This window comes from Acipenser ruthenus, chromosome 4 (genome assembly GCF_902713425.1).
Source record: "Acipenser ruthenus chromosome 4, fAciRut3.2 maternal haplotype, whole genome shotgun sequence".
Taxonomy (NCBI): Eukaryota; Metazoa; Chordata; class Actinopteri; order Acipenseriformes; family Acipenseridae; genus Acipenser; species Acipenser ruthenus.
The window spans coordinates 79,922,527-79,946,043 of NC_081192.1; the positions used below are offsets into that span (position 1 = coordinate 79,922,527).

General features: G+C 40.8%; 1 protein-coding gene across 5 annotated transcripts in view; it reads right to left on the bottom strand.

Moving 5' to 3' along the window:
* LOC117400137 (palmitoyltransferase ZDHHC3-like) overlaps positions 1-23,517 on the bottom strand; it is a 39,255-nt gene that overhangs the window by 12,557 nt on the left and 3,181 nt on the right. For 2 of the 5 annotated variants that reach the window (XM_033999592.3, XM_033999591.3), the window contains exons 2-6: positions 18,368-18,696; positions 17,733-17,857; positions 11,266-11,362; positions 10,836-10,917; positions 8,125-8,255 (exon numbers count right to left, since the gene is read on the bottom strand). In XM_033999592.3, coding sequence (XP_033855483.1) covers positions 8,125-8,255; positions 10,836-10,917; positions 11,266-11,362; positions 17,733-17,857; positions 18,368-18,670 — 738 coding nt within the window. In that variant the 5' untranslated portion in view covers positions 18,671-18,696. The other 3 variants (XM_059022907.1, XM_033999593.3, XM_059022909.1) reach the window with 3 other exon arrangements.

Here is a 23,517-nt window from a genome sequence, read left to right on the forward strand (position 1 = left end):
ATGGTACTTCGCCCCATAACAGACAAAAATTGTTCTGACTGCTTCCAACTCTGTGTTCTGTTGACATAATAAGCTAGTGCCCGCACAGAGCAGAGCATACGGAGCTGTCGCTCTCTGTCAGACTGGAAAGGAGGTGGATGGAAAGCCTTCAATTCCACAGACTGGTTGAAGTGGAATGCCGAGATGGTTTTTGGCAAAAAAGCAGGACTGGTATGAAGCATAACCTTTGCCCTGGCCTCTGCAAAAATTAAGCAGGCTTTTGCAATGGAGAATGCCTGCATCTCACTCACCCGCTTTTCAGAGGTGACAGCATGCAAGAAAGCTGCTTTGAGCAATAAATATTTCAGCTCAGCTGAATGCAGGAGCTCAAATGGAAGCTTCAAGAGTGCATCAAGAACCACGTTAAGCCTCCAGCGAGGAACAATATCCTTCATAGGCGGCCGAAGCCACCAAGCTACTTTTAAAAATTGCCCCGCCAGGAAGCAAACTCAATCTTCACATAGCAAACTGAAATATACCTTTAATGTAGAGATGGATTTCCCCTCATCAAATAGGTCCTACAAAAATTGCAGTATAACTGCCATGGAACAGGTCATGGGGTCAAAACCCAGAGGCAGGCACCACGTCTGAAAAACGCCCCACTTGTACATGTACTGGGAAAGCGTTCGGGCAGGCTCCACGGCTAACCACTCAGGAGCTGTGTCACAGGCTCTGACGAGCAGTCTTTGTTATATCTATTCAGGTTACAGGTTCTTTAGGAGATAAATACCCATGAGGTAATGGTTACTTTTTGTACTTGATAGGGAACCTTAGAGTAGCCTTAGAGAATGTTTATAAAAACAGTCATTAAGGTTTTGTGAATAGGACCCTATGTAACAAAACAACCCCCACAAAAATATATTACACTGCAATTTGGTTGATATTTTAAAGCTATTACCCTATCAACCTCTTCATTGACTACGCCTATCTGAAAAACTTCCCCAAATGTCCTAAGGATGGACATTTAAACACTATATAGGTAAAACCCCTGGCACCTCGGATTTCAATAAACAAGTCAGGTCTAACTAATACATCCTCCTAGATTAAGGGGTTTTACAAATGTATGTCCCCAAAGACATTTTCAATGTGACATTTAATTTGTTTTTACGTTACCTCATTTTTACACAGTACATTTATTTTTTAGTATTTTAAGTTATTACCAGTAGGAATGTTTTAATTTGTTATTGCAATTATAAAAGTGATCCAGCCATTTTTCATACAGCCAGGGAATGAAGAGCGTAGCCGAGGTTAAGTGGAAATGCAGTCTTTTTGCTTAACGAGAGGTCTAACACCTAATAAAATTCCCAATTTTCCTTGGTTTAAAAATCTCCACTGGGTATAAATACTTTAAACCCCCTGGACAGAATGTATTCTAATTTTATTTTAAACCACCCATTGCTGTCCTGGGGTTTTAACACTTAAAAATAAACACAGCAAGTATTTGCGTTACTGACACACTTCATCACATTTAGGAACCTGGCAGCCACTTTAGCTTGTTTCCTAAATGGTTAAACACATTGCTTATAGCTATCACCACACACGGCCGCTATCAATTCACTTTGCCACATGGGCAGCTGTTGTGGAAAACACATTCATTACAGATGTACCAAACCTGGCAGCTGGAGTCATTCTACTGTACCATGGGTCACAGGGGAAGCCAGCAACCACATGGCTACCATGTATTGATTAGTATGGTCTCTTATATTTGAAAAATCATACCACAAAAACTTTGTGACATTACTTATGTAACAAAAAACTTACCACCTGGATAGGGCTTTGGTTTCTAATATTTAGATCTGCCGACATTTACATCAATTAAATGGGTCTCAATGTATTTCGCACAGTTAAAAGTGTACAATGGCAAGTCGCCTTGGGCCGTCTCCTTAGTGTTCTCTCATCTAAACTCATTTTGCGCAACAACCTTGACATTTTGAAATATACGACACTGCACTGTGGATGAATTTAAATTCAGATTGACTGCACTGTCTTCAACATCCTTTAACTTTGGTTATTTCATAGTTCACATTAGAGGAAAACCATTTTGCATTCCCAAATAGACATGCTGGTTGAGCTAATAACGAGTTGAGTAGCCCGTATAAAGCAGTACACTACTCTGTGCTGTTTTCTATAATAAAAACTTACTTCCATGCGCTGTTTATTGCATCTTTTTTTGAGTAAGCAGCTTCAAATGCAATTTTAATTACTTGTTTTACATTCCCCCTACTACTTTATGATAATTGCAATCATTTATAATTTCCTGTAAATCTGTTTTTGAGCTTGTCTGGAGAATCCGAAGTGCCAGCACTAAACAGCCTTCCTCATGCTCACATCATACCATATGACAAACTTTCAAACACTGCCAGCCCCCTCTACTCTCTCTCCCTATACTGTATGTAGATAAGGTAGGACCAGCTGAACCATTTATACATGATTTGAATTGCATGAGGAAGGTCCTGGCATGTTGGAATCTCTAGACGACCTCAAAGCCAAGTGAGATTGAACAAAAAAGTATCTGAGCAACAATAGCCAGAATGCAAACAAACAACAGTAATGAAAGAGAGAAAAAAAATGTATATAATGACATTTGACACTATTTATCTTTTAATAAAACTATTTGGTGAATACTTTTATGTTATAGTTTTATAGTAATATCCAGGGCACTGAGAAGTTAAATGACTTCTTAAGTCTACTGGGAAACTGCCTCAAGCACATCTTCTAAACTACAGGTACTGCTTTGAACCAAGTAATAAAATGCCTGTAAAATAACATGTACATATCCACCAAACAGCTTTACTTTAAGAGACAAAACAAAACACAATGTCCTGTATTACTTCAATGCAGCCTGTTAACACAGCCCATGTTACACTAGAGAGTGCTGTTATTAAGGCAGACAGCATTAGAGTCAGAGCCTGCAAACAAGCTGGAGAAATAAGCGAGAAACAAACTGGGCTACTTATTTATTAGTTTGCAGTAGTTTTTTGTTGCACGTCTTCTTTATATATATATATATATATATATATATATATATATATATATATATATATATATGGCAATTATATATCTTAATTATGATTAAGGGAATAAGGGATTGGAACATTACTTTTGTACATATGAAGATAAAGAGTAGACAAGCATTTAAAAATGACAAAAATCTGTAAGATGTGAAGTTGTTTCACCATTAATGGAACTTCCACTGCCATTAGCAAGAGCAAGAGTGTACAAGCGGGATTCGATATTGATGGGAAAAGAAGAATGTGTCAACAGACAAATTAACTTCTGAAAATATACCTTATGGAAGGTCCATTAAAGACTAAAACAACTTCAATTGTCACTTGTAGGTGCAATTCCTGTCTTATAGAGCCTTGTCTTTTTGTAGCTTGTTAATTGAGTGAGGAAAGGGAGCCACACATCAGAGGATCAACAATTTAACATCTGGAGGTCCTGCTACATCACACTGTAGTATTGGACTGCAAGCCACCCAGTAACAAACGAGGAAAAGGGAAGCAGACAAAGTAGTGGATTAACTGCCCATTATGGCCACCATAATTTCCCATGCTTTATTCAAGTGACTATAAAAGGAATTCACAATTTTGAAATGAAACCTGGCTTTTAAAACCTATATTTAAACAGGTGTAGCAACAAAGTTTATACTGTATATTCAGACAGAATAGATACTTGTATATAGCAGGAATCAGTTGATAAACCCACTATCCAGAAATCTTAATGGTCTTAAATAATAATTCAAAAGAATTGCATAAGGGTATGATAAGTATGGAGAAACTAACAAGGTACTTATTTCTGAAGTTCTTGAATAGGTCTCGTCATTTATTTACTACACACTTGGTATAGCTGTATATTATTTATATATAGGTAGTTTAGGCCCGATAATAAGTAGTCACATTGTTATAGAAATTAATCAGAAATCAAACAGAAAAAAGGGTTGAGTTGGCGTTATTGTGAACAGAAAGAAAATTCCAGTTAATACAGCAACAGCTCCAAACAAAGAAAGTTTTCAAAAACACACATAAAGATCATTCTTTTCCCCTGCAACTGCAGCAAATGAATAATAAAGCAAATAATAATAGTAAAAAAGAAATAAAAAAGAAATGAGCCCTTTGTTTGATGTCTAGAATATTTTAAAACGTAGTGTGTGATAGTGGTGCCGCCCTGATGTACACAATGGCAATGCTGGCTCTCTCAATCTCTCATTTTTTCTCACAGCGTTTTTCAGACAACATATTGATAGGGGTCTGATTTGCCGTGGTCGGGCGTCGCGAAAGGGCTAAGCCATGCTATAGAAAAGGGGTGGCCAAACACTGCTTTCATGTTCATCCATTTTGTTTTTTTAGCCCATCTTCTCTCTTCCCTTTTCAACTGCTCTATCCCCTGAAAATGAGAAACAACCAGAACTTCAGTAAAATCACTTTGCTGCTTCTCCTCGTCTTCTTCCAACTCCTCTTGTTGTTACAGGGATGGAAATAAGACTCCTATTGCATAGCAGTTTCTCTCATTTCAGGCTTTACTATGAGCTTGATTAGCCACAGTGTGTATAGGTAATAAGCTCAGATGTGTCTTATTACTCAGTAAAACCAGTAATGGATGAAATTGCTAAGCAATGGGAGAGTTACTTTTATCCCTGTTATTCCATTCACCTTTCTCGCCTCAGCGGTACCGAGAGGCCCCCTCCTTGGCAGCAACAACAATCAAGTCGGCTCATTTTCTAGAGTGACAAGATGTTGGGGTTGACATCATTAAGGAGCAATGCTATACTGCAGAACAAAATGGTTTAATGGGCATAATAAAAATGGCAAACAAATTTAATCTAATTGGAATCACATTTCGATTTTAACCTGGTTTCTGGCTGCCACACACCGGACACAATACGATTTCTTGTCAGATTCCAACCATTTATTTTGTGGAACTTGATTCATTTCTATATTTTTTTTTGTATTCAAGCACTACATTAAAGAAACAACTAGATGCAAAAACCGGCTGCATTTTTATACAGGCTTCATTGCGCTAAAACCTTGGCAAAGGAATCAAGAATCTTCCTTCCCAAAGTAAAAATATTTTTTTTTGTTGAGATTCTATTATTTACTGAAGAACATGTGCTTGGATGGTGAGCTGCGATTGCTCAGTCCCCTATATGTCATGCGACACATTCCCATTTTTTTTTTTATTCAATCCTATTTATTTAGCATCGATGCTTGGGGTGTGAAAAGTTCTTATTGAAAGTATTGGATCTATTATTTAGCTGCATCGAAGCATGTATTCACTTCCGGTGTGTGGCAGATTTACAGGTGTAACTGGGGACTTTTGAAAAACTATTAAAACTTGGATTAGGTTCAGAATGGCTTTGCTTAATCACTAATTACTGTGGAGCAGAACATGTTCCATGTGTACTAACAGAGCATCTTGCTACGGATATACAATATCTGAGTGATTTTAACTAATTTATTCTTATTTATTATTGTTTATAATCACATTGCATATAAGTGTCTGTTTCAGCAATCACATTCTGGTGACTTATTAAAACTCAGCAATCAAAAGCTCCCTTGTGGCCTGAGTGGAGCTCTAACATGTATTCTGTTCAGCTAGTACGCCAGTGTTACCATTAAACTGTGATATTTCTAACTGTATCCACAGAGGGTTGCAAGGGACAGGTTAATGGTTGGAACAGACATGCAAGAGCTATAAAAGGTGTGACTGGACCACGGCTTTTAAAATGTTATCAAGTACAGCTGTAAAAATAAAAGACATAATCGTACGATTCAGTTGTATTGTTGCAAAAAGCTGTTTTTCTTCATGCTCAGTTTTAAATTTGGAAAAGTCCAATTTTGGAAGACGGGAAGGGTTTTATTGACTACATAGTTCAATCAATATCTTTTAACACAAATCTGCAGGTTTTGACAAAAGAGGACTATAACTTCACTCGCACAGTTGCAGACAAAAAGAAATGAAGAAAGAGAGAATTTCAGTTTAGTAAGGGATAAAAGACAGCAAAAACAGCATTGTTAACAAACGACATGCAGCAAACATCAAACAGGTTTAAAAAGTGTGGTCAATTTCCACAGAAAACTGCATCGTAAAAAGATCTTTACAACCCTGATGACTAGACAAACAAGAAGTGCTGCTATACTGAAGATACTTCAATGTTACTATGGCTTTATGAGGGGTGCTCAAACATCCAAGGGTGGATTTAATCAAAATCTATAGCCGATTTATGACCCATATTCAATCAAAGCAGCTGTATGTATACACACACACAGACATATACTTATACAGTCAATTCTCATTAAAATGAATTTGGATAAGATGAATTTCCTGATAGTACGAATTTACTGCAAAGTCCATGCAAAATTTAGCAGTCTCTTGCTGTAAATTACTTGCTACAGATTTTAACATTCCCAGGAACACTGTCAACCATTCTAAAAAAATGGGATACAATAATGCAGGCTTATGAACTATATTCAGAATGGGACTTGCTTCTTATAATATGAATTCACTTGATACAAATTCCTGTTTGTGTGAATTATTTTGGAGCCTCCCCAAGGGAAGATAAATCGCCCTAGTTTAAACAGGACATTGGGAAGCATTAACTTGCATCCAGATTAGAGCCTCTGTTCTGTATTTTAGTGCCGTTTTGGGACTACTGATCCTACAATCCATTGCGAATTGCCATAGTGCTCAGGCATCAATGCCATTTCCATGTAGCAGCGTAGAAACTTGCATTATCCTTGCAGACAAAAGCAGACTAAAGCATAAAAACTGTATTTCCCTGTTGCAAGTCAGTTTCAGTGTCAATGGTCAAGAGGACAGACCATCAGCACTCGATTGATAGGTGCTTCTATATCCAGGAATGCATACATCTTGATTCCATGTGTCATTCAGGAGAGCAGGCTTTGAAGCAGACTGGTGTTACACACGCAATAATCACTGAGGAACGTATGCCTCCAGAACTATAAAAACAAAACAAAAAAAAGCAGCGATGTCTTCACAGCAAACTGACAGTGTTGTCTTATTTTTCGGATGTTGAAGGCAGGTCAAAAAACAGCTCTGTATTTGTTTTTAACATTGAATCCACCCCTAAATGGCCCGCACTGAACTGTAAAGGTTTCAAATCTTGACTTGGGTATACAGCAGAAGAAATAGGTATTTCTCCTTGACTGCCTGAATCAGCATCTTGTGTAAAATCAAGGGAGTCTAAAAGCACTGTGCTTAACACAACCTACTGTACACCGAAACAACCACACCTAACAACATGGAGGACATAGTAGCTTTATACTTTCAATTGTGAAAAAAAAAAAAAACTTGCCTCTGGTGACATAAGCTTGCTGTCACAAGGTAAACTATATCCTACAGCACATGAACTAGGTGCATCTCATACACCATGTAGACGAGACACTAGCAGTAGCAATTACTAACACCCGTATTACTAACACCTGAATATATTCATAAAATGTAACTCAGGAGTTATTTAACCCTTTCAACACTGCAGACCTGTTTACAGGTCTAGAAAATAACTCCTTTGAAATCTGCAGGCTGTTCTAGTTGTATACACTCAAAACAGCACACCAGTAAACTAATATAACAAACAATGCACCGTTGTTGTATCTATGCCCAATTCATGTTTTTATTTGAGTTTTTTTTTTTTTTTTAAGCACAAGACACTGAAACTATTTAATTAGTTACCCTAGGGTAGTCTTTGTAAGGTTACTCTGCACTGAATCTTTTTTTTAATTATTATTTATGTTAAACTTTCTTGACTGTAAAACCATCAAAAACTATTTCCATGAATATAACATTTATCAAATCATCATAACATAACAGAAAAAAATATTCAGTAAACAACTTGTGATTAAAGCTTGAAGGATTGCATATTAAAATATGTTTTTGTATCTATGCCTACATTATAGCACCAGCTCAAAAGCTCTGGCTTGAAATACACAGGATGTGTTTAACCTTGGCCATATGCTGTACAATACCTTCTAGCAAGTACTGGAACAGATGAATAAACTCAGTGGTGTGGAGAATCTACTCTAAGGGATAAGGAAAAGGTACAGTGAGGTGGAAAATGGCACTTACTGTTTCATCAGTACAGATTGAATGGACTTGGGTCCCAAACATCACAGATGTGAAAATGAGGAAAAGGAGCCCCTCAAAACACAACAGGATGAGCAGGATCACTGTCGCTGGAGGTGAGAAGGTACTGCACTCTGGGGAGAACACACAGACATTTATACAGGGGTTCGGAGAGTACAGGCTATTTTAGTGTGGCTGGGGTGGATAGGGGTATGTAGCTCTTAAGGGTACAGTCAAACCTTTTAGAAAGAGCTGAATAGAAATCAGACAGAGCTGTCCTGGTTACACCCCTGTGTTTTTGTTTGTATGCACCAGAACACACCATGCTAGATGACGTAAGGTAGTTATGGTAATATTATATAGGGCTCTAGTTAGATACTATGGGGTAGATGCACTAAGATGGGCCAGTCGCAGCGCAAACATACCGCAATTTGCATTTTCGTTACGACAATTCGCAAAGTGCACATTTTGTCATATGTACTAAGAAAAAATATGTTAATGAAGAGAGCCACAATATACTAATTTAAATATTATTAGCGTCATCTTAATGAGCTCTCTAGTGAGAGTTGTGCGACATTGTTTAAAATAACATAGTGGTACTGAGTTGTGGTTTGCTGCAGCAGAGTGTGCCCGAAGAATAACGTCTATACATGCAAGGGTGCAAGAATCAAAATAACATTGTTTTTGTTAAATGCAAATGTCATCTGTACAATGCATTCTGTTCCATCTTCATTTTACCTATTTTAATACCAATATTATTATTATTATTATTATTATTATTATTATTATTATTATTATTATTATTATTATTTGTTTATTTAGCAGACGCCTTTATCCAAGGTGACTTACAGAGACTAGGGTGTGTGAACTATGCATCAGCTGCAGAGTCACTTACAATTACGTCTCACCCGAAAGACTGAGCACAAGGAGGTTAAGTGACTTGCTCAGGGTCACACAAGGAATCAGTGGCTGAGGTCGGATTTGAACCGGGGACCTCCTGATTACAAGCCCTTTTCACACAGCCTCCTCCTATAATATATATATATATATATATATATATATATATATATATATATATATATATATATATATATATATAGTAATTATATATATATATATATTTATATATATATATATATATATATATATATATATATATATATATATATATATATATATATATATATATATATATATATATATATATATATAATGAAAGGCGACATAAGGAGGTGTCAGGTTTAAAAACAATACAATAAAATCACACACACACACACTTACAGTTATCGATGTATTTACATTATGTAAAAATATAAATCTGTACAGTAGGCCTATATAGTTCAGTAGTAAAATTAAATGAGTACCTAGCACACTTTTTTTATTTTTTATTTTAGCCTGCTGGTAACACAAAATAAATCATGCTGCTGCATTGTACACATTGGTGTAGGTACTTGGGTGTTTGTCTCAAAAATACATTGAGCACAACTGGCAAAACACGAGAAAAAGCGGACTGGGAAATGCCAACAATAATTGTGACTATTTAAAACTTACTTTCAAAAGTTCTTAACAAAGTCATGCAATTGTAAATGTCGCAATTTCCCACAGCTTTAGTACATCTCATTACAATATTTTTGATCCCTCCATCTTGTTTTTGCACATTTCTGCAGGAACGCCCAGAATTACATATTCATTTAAGGCTAAAGCGCAAATAAGAACCGCGGCTGCAAAGCATTCATTAAAATGATGCTAACAGCGCTACATTTGTTTAGTGCATTTCACACTACACTTCCGACTGGTTTGCAACCAGATCTCTTATAACAATTGTAAGTCGCCCTGGATAAGGGTGTCTGCTAAGAAATAAATAATAATAATATGGTCAAATATTTAAAGAATGCTGAATGGTGTGGATAAGGCTGACCAAGCTTCTGTTGCAAACACGGCAAAAAGAGAAGCGGGCTAAAGGGCACAAATGGATTGAAAGTGTATTCAGAATGGAAGGCACTGTACATTAGCATGGTTTTACTTGTATGTGATAGTCTACCAGGTGAAACTGAAACAAGAAACAATTACTACCCTGGGGCAAACCATGCACTGGCACAAGACTTACAATATGTTGAATGTCTTCATGTTTCAATTATTATGTCCTTATATTTAAATTGTTCTGCTGCATTGTGCATGGGCAATGCAACTTACTGCAAGATGTCGTAATACAAATTACAGATCTGTTCAACTAGAGTCCCAGCTAAGGTCCTGATTTTCAAAGCTTATGGGTATGACATCTTAGGTAATGTATTATTCCTCTTGTTTAGATTCACTTTGTATATCGGCTTCTGTTTCAGTCACCATGTGACGTGGCTTTTTAAAAGAAGTTTAACACACCCGTGACCTCTGTAGAGCTCATAGAGCCTCTAGAGGAGGTAAGACATGCACTCACTTGTGTTGCAGGGGGACAGGTTCATAGTTACACTCAGATTTACATGAGAGATTAGACAGGAGTCTGAGTTATTGATTCTTACAGATTTGCATGACATACAGTATAGGATGGTAATGTGTATGTGTGTGTCCGGATGAGATGCCGCCTGCCAACTATGTCACCGACACAAAATGCACTAAAAAAATTAAGTCAGGAAATGAAAGCAGCATGAGCTGTCCATACCACAAACTGCTCTGTACTTTCTAAAAAAAATGGTTTAAAAAGATCTGATAGAACTTACTTGTCCAGTCATCTTCGAAGCAATAAAGGAAATGAAACACTACCATCACAAGGCAATGCAAGGATATCAATGCTATATACATCTGAAACACAAAGCAAATATCCACGTCAGCAACCGCAATGGAGGGTACATACTGTAGGGTGTCTCTTATTATACAAGAGATGTCATCTCTTCTCAAAAACTATACAAAGAGAGACACCCTGCACATAGGATTATATTATATAAACCATTCATTTAGATTTATGTTTAACAGTGTTAATGTAAAGTAGGTGAGAACAACTGTGAACACAGAAGTGATATCAATATATTTTGGCTTTGAGATCGTCAAGAAATACAGAAAATTAAATTAAATAATGAAAAACCAAGAATTCAGCTTCTTAGACCCAATCCGTGTGGTGTGTGTGTGGGGGGGGGGCTTAACTTTACTCACTGTAAAAAGTACAAAGTACTTCTGGTTTTCCTCCCCTACGCAGTTATTGACCCAGGGGCAGTGGTGATCCATCTTCCGAATACACCTCTTGCAAACACTGGGAAAGAAAAAAAGAAAATGTTTCATAACATATACCGTGTGACAATGTACATCGTAAAAATCTTTACAGTGAGTTTCAGGTATGTCAAAGAGTGAGTTGGGGGAGTATATTAGCCATGCACTGAAGCCCATAATACAATCACTGTGCAACACCAATCTGCTTTGCCCCATCATTTCACCATAAATCAGCCTTGAAGATTCTTTTCAGAAGCAATTTTTGCTAAGAATGGCAAATAATGATCCAACAGGAAGAAACAGCAATGGAGAATCATACAGAATAGAATTATTAGGATACAATACAAGGAGAATGTAGATAATATAAAGCATACCTATAAGAGTTCAGTTAGAAGGTAATAAAATAATAAAATATTCAAAGAATTCAGAAGATTCATTCTAAACATTCAACAAGGAAACTTATTTAAGTGCACTGCAACTTTAAAGGACATTGTTAAATGACATTCTGCAGTAGCATCCTTTGGCATTTGTGAGGAATTAAAAAGCGTTTAAGAAGCCTGTGTATCATTTATTTTCTGTGATAACATTCAAGTTAGTGTTTCTGACAATCTCAAAACAGCAGAACCTGTCATATCCAATCCTGTAAAACACAATACCCTCTATCAGCGCTCCAGATAAGCTGTATGTTATCAAGCTTCTCCTGGCATCTCAATGGTCAACTTTTTAATATACTGTAAGTTGCCTTGGATAAAGGCGTCTGCCAAATAAATAAATAAATAAATAAATAAATAATAATACTGCAAGCGGTAGCTACAGAATGGGTCACACATACAAATACTGCGACAGCTAATTGCAGTCTGCCTGGGAAATGCCAGAAACACATGACCAATAAGTCTGGGTTTTCACTAAAAACATTGTTTTTTATGCGTGTGACTAGTTAATAAGCGACTGAAATCTTGTTCTTCAGGATTTCCCTGCGCCATTTTACTTAGTCCCCCTCAACCTAACCTACCAATCTACCTACCTGTCAACTGAATGTTTGGAAGGTAAATCTATATAATAAATGCAATATTCTGTGTTTGGAGAGAGTTGGGATGCTTTATATTGCTATAGTAAGGCAATCAATAACCAACACAATATTATCGTATCTTTACTTGCATTTGCAAAGGGACAGTACAAGAGACTGAGAAAGGAAGATTTACAGAAAGAAAGAAAAAACTGTAACCCCCTGTCACAAAGACGGCCGGAGTGGGTGGCGTCAGACCAGACAGGAATTCAAACACACAGACAGTGGTTGTGATGAGCTGAGTGCAATGGCTGCACTCAGCGTTTATTAACAAATAAAAGGTTTGAAAACAACGGAATACAAAACACAGGACACGGCACTTCACGCCAAAATAAAGAGACAAACAAAACGGACTATACAGTAAACAGACACGGACAGACACACAAACAAACACGGTGAGTTTTAAATAAACAAGTATCGTGCTGGTCCTACCAGCACGTAATAGCAATTGATATTTAAATGTATTTCCCCTTCTCTCTCACCCGTTCTCCACTCTCTGAACACCTAACCCTGAGTGCAAGAAATGTGCGTCTATATATACTATTGTGCTGGGATTCAATTACTAATTAATTATTCACTTGAATCCCAGCACGTGAATTAATTCTGTGCAACCCCGTGCTCACATATTACATTTAACCAGCACGTGAAGTGATTTGTGCTCTCCTCGTGCCTAAATACAAATCTACACTTTCTAAATACACGTGAAACACAGACCCGTTTATATCCCGTGTACCAATCTATACACCGACATTAACACACGCAACATCCAACATACAACACAGATCACACAAATGCACACAGGGGCGGGGCACTTTGCCACATATACCCCCCCTTGTGCGCAGCACACATGGCCTCAACGGCCACCTCCCCCCTTAAAAACCCAGCAGTCCAGAACAAAGTCTCGGGCTGGGAAGGGAGGCTTCCAGGGGCCCACAGGTGGCAATGTTGCCAGTAGCCAGGCTGCTACTGGCCATGCTGTCAGCAGACGTGCTGACAGCTCCCAGACTGACTCCTTCAGCAGGGGCAGTCCTGGCAGCGGAAAGGCTGCTTGGGGGATGGTCTCCTGACCTCCCCTCTTCTTCGTAGCCGGCAGCTCCCTCTTCCGGGGCTCCGGCCACAGTCTCTTCTGCAGCACAAGTGCTGCAGTGGGAGCAGGTCTCCGGACCTCCCCCACGATCTCCGGCAGCGAAACTGCTGCAGTGGGAGCAGGTCTCCGGACCTCCCCCACGATCTCCGTGGCCGGCAGCTCCCCTTTCTGGGGCTCCGGCCACCGTACTCCCTGCGGAGGTACGGGCAGCAGAGGCAGCTCCTGCTCCTCTGCTCCGGGCGGTGGTGGAGGCAGAGGCAGCTCCAGCTCCTCTGCTCCTGGCGGTGGTGGAGGCAGAGGCAGCTCCTGCTCCTCTGCTCCTTGCGGTGGTGGTGGCGGAGGCAGAGGCAGCTCCTGCTCCTCTGCTCCTTGCGGTGGTGGAGGCAGAGGCAGCTCCTGCTCCTCTGCTCCTGGAGGTGGTGGAGGCAGAGGCAGCTCCTGCTCCTCTGCTCCTGGAGGTGGTGGAGGTAGAGGCAGCTCCAGCTCCTCTGCTCCTGGCGGTGCTGGCTCCCTCTGCTGGGGCGGCTGGGCACGTGCACGCCGTGCTGCCTTCAGCAGCATAGCGAGAGGCTGCTGGGGGACACCAGCATCCTGCCCTTCTCCCCCCAAAAAATTTTCAGGGGGTTGAGCCTGTAACTCCTCCCCTTCTGGCTCTTGGGACGGCACCAGCAGGTATTCACCCTCTGCTGGTGGAGGTGGGACCAGCAGGCATTCTCCCTCTGCTGGCAGCTTGGGTCCTACGGCTGTGGAAGCCCCGACTTCCCTCTTTTTGGGCTGTGGACGCACCGACTCCTCCCTTTTGGGCTGTGGACGCACCGACTCCTCCCTTTTGGGCTGTGGACGCACCGACTCCTCCCTTTTGGGCTGTGGACGTTCGGGCTCCCCCCACTCAGGCGTAGGACGTTCGGGCTCCTCCCACTCAGGCGTAGGACGTTCGGGCTCCTCCCGCTCAGGCGTAGGACGTTCGGGCTCCTCCCGCTCGGGCTGTGGACGCTCAGGCTCCTCCCATTTGGGCTGTGGACGCTCAGGCTCCTCCCATTTGGGCTGTGGACGCTCAGGCTCCTCCCATTTGGGCTGTGGACGCTCAGGCTCCTCCCGCTTGGGCTGTGGACGCTCAGGCTCCTCCCGCTTGGGCTGTGGACGCTCAGGCTCCTCCCGCTTGGGCTGTGGACGCTCAGGCTCCTCCCGCTTGGGCTGTGGACGCTCAGGCTCCTCCCGCTTGGGCTGTGGACGCTCAGGCTCCTCCCGCTTGGGCTGTGGACGCTCAGGCTCCTCCCCATAACTGCGGAAGGGACAGTGGGCGAACAGGTGATCCTGGTCGCAGAGGAGGCACCCCGACGATGGCTTGTTACATCGCCGTGGATGCCTGGCCCTTAGGCGGCACTCCTCCTCCCTGTCCTTCACCTCTTTATCTGTCTCCCGCTTGGGCTGTGGAGGCAAAACCAGCAGGCATTCACCCTCTGCTGGTGGAGATGGGGACAGCAGGTACTCACCCTCTGCTGGTGGAGATGGGGACAGCAGGTACTCACCCTCTGCTGGTGGAGATGGGGACAGCAGGTACTCCTCTGCTGGTGGTCCTGCTACCTGGGCTGCTGTTCCATTTATGGTTGCCTCCAGGTAGCTGAGGACAAACTCCACACCTTCCTCCAAGGTGTTTGGGGTGTGTTCCTGCTGATAGGCCTCCCATCTCTCACTGTCCATCATCCACAGGGCCTGGACGACTATGGGCAGAGACTGGGCCTCCAGCCCAGCATTCTCCAGGAACCAGTCCCGCCATTTTGTGGCGTCTTCTGCCATTATATATATATATATATTTTTTTTTTTTTTTTTTTTTTTTTAAACAAAACCCCTCCTGGTCTGACGCTTGGAGGCGCGGCTATCCCACGATGACACCACGTGTCACAAAGACGGCCGGAGTGGGTGGCGTCAGACCAGACAGGAATTCAAACACACAGACAGTGGTTGTGATGAGCTGAGTGCAATGGCTGCACTCAGCGTTTATTAACAAATAAAAGGTTTGAAAACAACGGAATACAAAACACAGGACACGGCACTTCACGCCAAAATAAAGAGACAAACAAAACGGACTATACAGTAAACAGACACGGACAGACACACAAACAAACACGGTGAGTTTTAAATAAACAAGTATCGTGCTGGTCCTACCAGCACGTAATAGCAATTGATATTTAAATGTATTTCCCCTTCTCTCTCTCACCCGTTCTCCACTCTCTGAACACCTAACCCTGAGTGCAAGAAATGTGCGTCTATATATACTATTGTGCTGGGATTCAATTACTAATTAATTATTCACTTGAATCCCAGCACGTGAATTAATTCTGTGCAACCCCGTGCTCACATATTACATTTAACCAGCACGTGAAGTGATTTGTGCTCTCCTCGTGCCTAAATACAAATCTACACTTTCTAAATACACGTGAAACACAGACCCGTTTATATCCCGTGTACCAATCTATACACCGACATTAACACACGCAACATCCAACATACAACACAGATCACACAAATGCACACAGGGGCGGGGCACTTTGCCACACCCCCTAATACTAGAGGGAGGAGTCTCTGTGTAGCTAACTACATCATGTGTAGCAACTTCGGCTATAACATTATTCAGATTAAGGCAGGATTAAATAAGGACTAACTAAAACCATGTTTTTGTACAGTAGTTCAAATTAACATTACTGTTAAAATGTAAGGCTGTAGTTAACGCACACCCTATAAGTTAGCATTAAAGCCTGTTTAAAACCTAAACTAATTTTACATTTTTCATACTCGCTTTTTTGTTTCACCTAATAGTCTACATTGTTCTGGTTACATCATTGTGTTTGCATCAAATCTTTATCATCTGTTATCATCTGTTATTAAAAGTACAAAAAGGTTATGCAAGTTTAAATCTTACTCAAGGTTATTTCTAAATGGTTACAAATTTCTGTGTCTGCAGCTGCGGGCTAACACTGCTAACAAACATTTCAACACAAAGCCCAGACAGTTTTCACATACTACAGTTGATCTCCTTCTTGTGGAAGGTCATAGCAAACTCCTGTTTTAACCCTATCCTAATACCACCTGAAGTTAAACAAAATGCACAGCGTAACAACATTTCATAATCTGGCATGTGTCATTTACACAGGCTTCTTCCGACTGAACGGTATTGATGGAAGCGGATCAATGCACATTTTATAATGGGTCTGAACAGTACGTTCAGCTCTTGGCAGGACAGAATGGATCCAGCTGTGGAATTAAAAAAAAAAAAAAAAAGATGGTGCATTTGGGAATTCAGTTTAACCATGTTAAACAAAAGAAAACACGACAGCAAGGGATTCATACAATTACTGTACCGTTAAAAAGCTGAACACAAGATTTTTTTGCTGACCTCCAAAGCCAGTTTGTGTTTTTTTTTTTTTTTTTTTAATTTTAGTCGTTGCCAATTATTTTTTATTATTTTCTCTCAATTTGGAATGGCCAATTATTTTATTACGGTCGGCTCACTGCTACCACCCCTGCGCTGACTCGGGAGGGCGAAGATGAACACACGCTGTCCTCCGAAGCGTGTGCCGTCAAGCCGACCGCTTTTTTTCACATTGCAGACTCACCATGCAGCCACCCAAGAGCTACAGCGTCGGAGGACAACGCAGCTCTCGGGCAGCTTACAGGCAAGCCCGCAGGCGCCCGGCCAGACTACAGGGGTCGCTGGTGCGCAGTGAGCCGAGGACACCCTGACCGACCTAACCCTCCCTCCCCCCGGGTGACGCTCGGCCAATTGTGCGCCGCCCCTTGGAAGCTCCCGTCCTCGATCGGCAAAGGAATAGCCTGGATTCGAACTCGCGACTTGCAGGCTATAGAGCGCATCCTGCACTCACGTGGAGCGCCTTTACTGGATGCGCCACTCGGGAGCCCCCCAGTTTGTGTTTCTATGTGCACTTTCTTGTTGTTTCTGTCTCAGGTTAAAAACCACGGTGCAATAAAACCTGTTGGATTACTTTGCCGTATGCTGAGAAAGCACAGTAAGAACCGTTTCTGGATTGCTGTTTTGTAAATTGCCAAATACTGTATTACAGTGCTTTCTTTTGCAACAATTAAGGACCTAAAGGGGAACAAGGTTTTAACTGATTTGCTTTGTATAGTATATGTGCAGTACCGTACTTTGGCGTTTTAGACACACTGATATACCTAACATTGTTAGTTTATAATATACAACCTGTTCTGCACAAGCAAGCCCATGTTCATACCGGCCCCTACCTGCAGTGATGGGCTCTGTCCGGCTTGATGCTGCAGCATTTGGGACACTTGTAGACCACCTGGCCCGGTTTCAGCTGCAAACTCTCAATGAACTCCTTAGTGGCGTTCCCTTTTTGCACTGCTCCCTAGAGGCAAAGGAAGGGGACAACCAATGAAGAGTACAGGATGCTATTCAGATCAATGTAGCATAGCATGACCCTAAATCCCCCACATTAGATTCAAATAAAAACAAAAAATTGTATTGTTAGGTAACAGTTAGGCCATGTTGACGGATGTACTGCACTTTAGTGCATAAAGTGCCCTCAGTATTTCACTGCCCTCTGTATTGTTTGTTGTCAAATAGTGAAATAACAAAGGAGCACTATATTGAATTGCTGGCTTTAATAGAAGCTATATTAGATACGGTTTGGGACCTTCAAAAAGAGCTCTCCTACAGGGCATCCCTCGATTGTAAAGCAGGTATTTCTGGGTTATTATAAGGTAAGATTGTACATGTTTTTTTTTATATATTGTTTTGCATTGCATTTTAACATTTTGTACTGAATTAATAAATGTATTGTCTACAATAATTAAAACGAACAGGCCCAATAGAAGCCCATGCAGCCCTCAAAGTGAAGCTCAGCAGGCGTGCTCACCGGGTCTGTCAGCATGGCCCTGAAGTGGGAGGCCAGGGCGAGGAAGGCCAGCGCATTGAAAAGAACTCCATTGAATATGCTGTACACCAGGCTCTTGGAGGGCACCAGCATGACAAAGAGCACCACAAACTCTGCATAAAAGACCAGCAGCCAGGTGATAACACCGCAGACGATGCCGCAGCCGTCCTGGATGAACCACATGCCGTCCGCTGTGCCGCGAGGTGGGGGGGGCACACACTGGTCAGGCTGCAGGTAGCCGGCTTGCCTCTCGATATCTCTGCACCGGTGAGCCGGGCTGCGCATTCTAGGATATGCGGTCCATTGTCACACTACAGAAAACAAAAAAAACACACACTGAAAGACAAATACATATAAACATGTTCAATGTGCTGTTTGACTCGGCGTATCAGGGTTACAACCAGTGCTAGTCTGTGACAAATGGGGTGGAATATTACACAAATCGTGAATGGAGAGGAGTCTTAGTGGAAAACTGCTGCCCTAAAGGGTTGAAAAAGTGACACAGTGGGCAATAATGCCCAGACTGGAGGTCACCTTTTAGCCATTTGGGATGAGAGTTTCAATTCAGGTTTTAATAAATTGTGACATTGACTACTAACCACTTGGCAACATTTAATTCCAAATCCGTATAGGACCTTGTTCCAACCTTGTCATTACAACTGAATTGATCAGTCCAGCGTCTTGTTTCAACCAATTTATTTAACCTAGTTGTTCAAACAAACAATTAAGGACCTAAAGGGGAACACGGTTCTAGATTTCAAAGAGACACAAGTGAAAGAGCCACTGTTTTGCCTCCAGAACAAGAATTGTCTTAACAAACCAAATTCCTGTAATGGGAAAAGCTGTGGCAACACCCTGCCTTTATGTCTGCACTCTCTGAACTGCTGATGTACTGTATAGTGATGCGTATATTAAAATCGCCAACAAAAACGTTACTGCCCGATCTTGAATCATCCATGACAGACAGGCAGCCATTTTCAAAGAAGCGTCATTAGCTTCCTGAGGAATTCAAAGAGAAGATTTTACAATTTCAGCATTTCATTATTAGGCTGCGTTCTAACAAACAGTACCAGTTTGGACAGATCGAAAATGCTGATCAGAACCCCATATTTTTCCACATGCCAAGCAATGCCACAGTTCACAAAAAGGGAGAAAAACAGGTGGGAGATTGGAAATGAGAAGCAGCGCATAACTGTATTGCTCTGTGTGACAGCAGACGACTGCGAACTGCCTCCATACGTCGTAATTGAGGTTGTATCTTTGTAAATGCATCTTTATTTGATGTTTAATTTTTTTTCCTCAAATTGAGGATGGAAAATTTGGGCTTCAATTCGAGGGAATACGGAATTCACAAAACTGAAAGACTCCTTATCTAAAGCCTGTTTCAAGCCGTGTTTCCACATGATCACGTTAAAAGCGGTTCGTTTTTTTATGTGGTAGTACAGTGCGTTCCTAATACAGAATTTATTAATAATACACTTAAAATGCAAGCCACAACGTTTGATTATTTGCAATCATTATACCAACTTGTGAGTCCCATAAAAAAAAAAAATCATATTAACAGACATGAAACTAATTTGAAATGACAGAGGGATCCATGTTGCCTAAATGTCAAAGATTAATATTTTATAGGGGGCTAGATGGCACAGCAGGCTTATTCGTCTTTGTATTATTTTCATCTCTCTCAAAGCCACCACACAATCTGGAACAATATTATTTTCTGCTTGAGAGGGGCCAGTGACCGAATGGCAGGGGGTGTACAGGTCAGGACTGAGGTGCTTCAAATACTCCACCACACTCCAAGGTGGTGCGCATGCATTATCCGCGAGGGAAAGTGTCTGGAAATACCCTGCACCCCTCAAATTTCACCAGGAGTGAATTCACAAATTAAAAAACATACATGAATGCATGAATGAATAAGCAAATCAATGAACGAATATTACTTTTTAAACATACTGTATTGTATTTTTAAATGTTACCAAAATTATTGTATTCCATTCCTACAGTATTCCAGTGAAGACATTCAAAACACAGTAGTATAGTGTTTTTCCACAGCAGCTAAATATAATCTACTGTATGTGCTTGTCACAAAGACGGCCAGAGTGGGTGGCGTCAGACCAGAAAGGAATTCAAACACAGAGACGGTGGTGATGATGAGCTGAGTGCAATGGCTGCACTCAGCGTTTATTAACAAATAAAAGGGTTGTAAACAGCACAAAACAGGACACGGCACTATAGCCAAAATAAACAGACAGACAAAACGGACTAAACACTAAACAGACGGTGCAGGACAGACGAACAAACACGGTGAGTACAAACAAAACACTTACTATATTTACGCTCTTAATGATTTACTCCTTCTCTCTCACCCGTTCTCCACTCTCTGAACACCTAACCCCGAGTGACAGAAACGTGCATCTATATATACTGTTGTGCTGGGATTCAATTACTAATTAATTACTCACTTGAATCCCAGCACGTGAATTCATTACGTGAAACCCCGTGTTCACATATTATATTTTAAATGCACGTGCGTGATGTGCAATCCCGTGCCTAAATACAAATATACACTTTTAAATACACGTGAAACACAGACCCGTTTATATCCCGTGTACCAATCTATACACCAACATTAACACACGCACGCAACATACAACACAGAACACACAAATGCACACAGGGGCGGGTCACTTTGCCACAGTGCTGAATCAGAATTGCAGTGAAATGTTTCCTACACCGGTCCATGGTTAAATCTCACATGTATGTAAACCGGCCAACAAGAGCACAATCTCACCCTATACTGGTCTTACTTTGCCTTCTGCCTGTCATAATGGTGCAACAATATGTATTACAGAGGCAGCAGCAGTAAGAGGTTGGGGATTAATAAAAATGTGAAGCTGTAATTCTTGAAGCCATACTGCTGGGAAATACACTTACTTATTTTGAATATTATCCCTGACAATACAGCATCAGCGGGATTCATATGAGTAGCCTGTTGTTAAAGCAAAACCTCTAATGCTTAACCAAAATTAACTTTTGATGTAAACAGTGGTGGATTGAAAGAGTAGCAAGGGTAAGTCACATTTACTTTTGTGTGTGAAGTTGAGGCGGTGTATTTGGGCTTGAGGGTCTGCTTTTACAATCCTGATACATGTAGTGATGAATGACAAAACTGACAAACTCATGTTCGGAAATTGTGAATGTCAATTTCCCATTTCTGCATTGCTGCAAACACTACCAAATGCAAATCACTGCCTCATCATGACATTTTGCACAAAACTACTGATGTTCCGTATTGCGGCACATGATCCAGAAACTCTGTCACACCGCTGCTCTTTAACTGTACTGTGTATTAACCCAGCTGGGGTGATATTTAGTCCAGCATTACTACATACAATAAGAAATGACATAAAAAAATATATTAAAAAAAAACGTTTTTATAATTTATAATCATTGAATAGACCCATTGCGTTGTTACATTAATTTTGAATCCTGTTTCAGTTAGAAGTCTAATTTTATCATGCACTGTAGAACTACTGAACGTAGTGGTTAATGACCGTGCCTCAGCTCAACAGCACTAAATAACTCTCAGATTAAAACTTCAACTCTTGTCTGTTTGTATTTTATAAAAGCGACGATATGATGAACCACTTTTAGCTTCTTTTTTTGTGGTTCATGGCAGCAGATTTACAGACTGAAATCTTGTGGTATTTAAAACATCATGTAGCTGGTCATAAAAGCAGCCTGTAAGGAAAACTACAAGGTGGTATGCAGTTCAATATGTTAATATAACATTATTCAGCAGGTTTCATTCGACTTTATGAAGCAACATTTGTTAATGCTACAGGGGGTGCAAAACTTTTGGCCATAGCTGTACAGTAGACAAGAGCATCCCAAACGTTAAGCGTTTTGCAGTATTTCAATCTAGATAAATTAAAACAGAACATATTAACCAGACTTCTGGAAAACTAATCTGTACATTGTATGTCTGTGTGCAAATATGAGAAGAAATATGTTTGGTCCCTTAATCCATTATTTTAAGATTGCTTAGGCTGGCCACTTTCTTGATATCAGTAATACGGCTTTCTAGTTTGCTGAAACCTGTTGCTGGGCATGCTTCTTCTGTGAGTCGTAGCAGCCTGTATATTCACGCCAATTCGAAACCCAACACAGCCTGGTTTCTGATGAAGGATGAAGGCCAATCTATTGAAGAATGTAGTAAACTGACACGAAGGAATGATATTGTAGTATGAAATGTAACCTTATTGAGGGACACTTCAGTTTTAAACACCACAGCAAAAGAGTACTGGTCCAGTATAACAAATATACTGAAGGCTCTGCACTTGGACAAAGACATCCAGTTACATTACAAGTCTCCCTCTTTATTTCACTACTTGACTTACACATCAAAAAACATGAAATACAGAAAACAGGTCCCTGTGCTGTAACGTATAGTACAAGACAATTAACCAAATAGATTTCATGCTAAATGATGCAATCACAGGATATGGGATAGGATGTCCCTTTAAGGATCCAGAACAGTGGGAACAATTGTGAAAAAATTAGCATTGGTTAATTTTCCAGTGCAAACAAAATGCTGGTATAAAGTCATGCCAGAACAAAATACTTTAACAGAGCTTTTGCAAACTAGACTCGACTCCTGTGTAAACTGCAGATGGATAATAAGCCTAGTACAGTAATGTAATCTCAAAAGGTAAGAGGAGCTGCATTAATTTAGTTAATGGAATCAGCTTCTATTACTATTACTGTGACTGTGACAGGTCCTATCTCACTCTATTCGTTTTTGTGTTTGTTTGTTTTTTAAACTGTCCCAGAAACCAGTATTGACTGCCTACTGGTTACATGGCCACTCCCCTGTGGCACTAAAGCTATTGTGAGGCGCAAGAAAGTGAAATCTCCTCCAAAAGTAGGAGGCTGTGTGGTCCAGTGGTTAAAGAAAAGGGCTTGTAACCAGGAGGTCCCCGGTTCAAATCCCATCTCAGCCACTGACTCATTGTGTGACCCTGAGCAAGTCACTTAACCTTCTTGTGCTCCGTCTTTCAGGTGAGACGTAGTTATAAGTAACTCTGCAGCTGATGCATAGTTCACACACCCTAGTCTCTGTAAGTCGC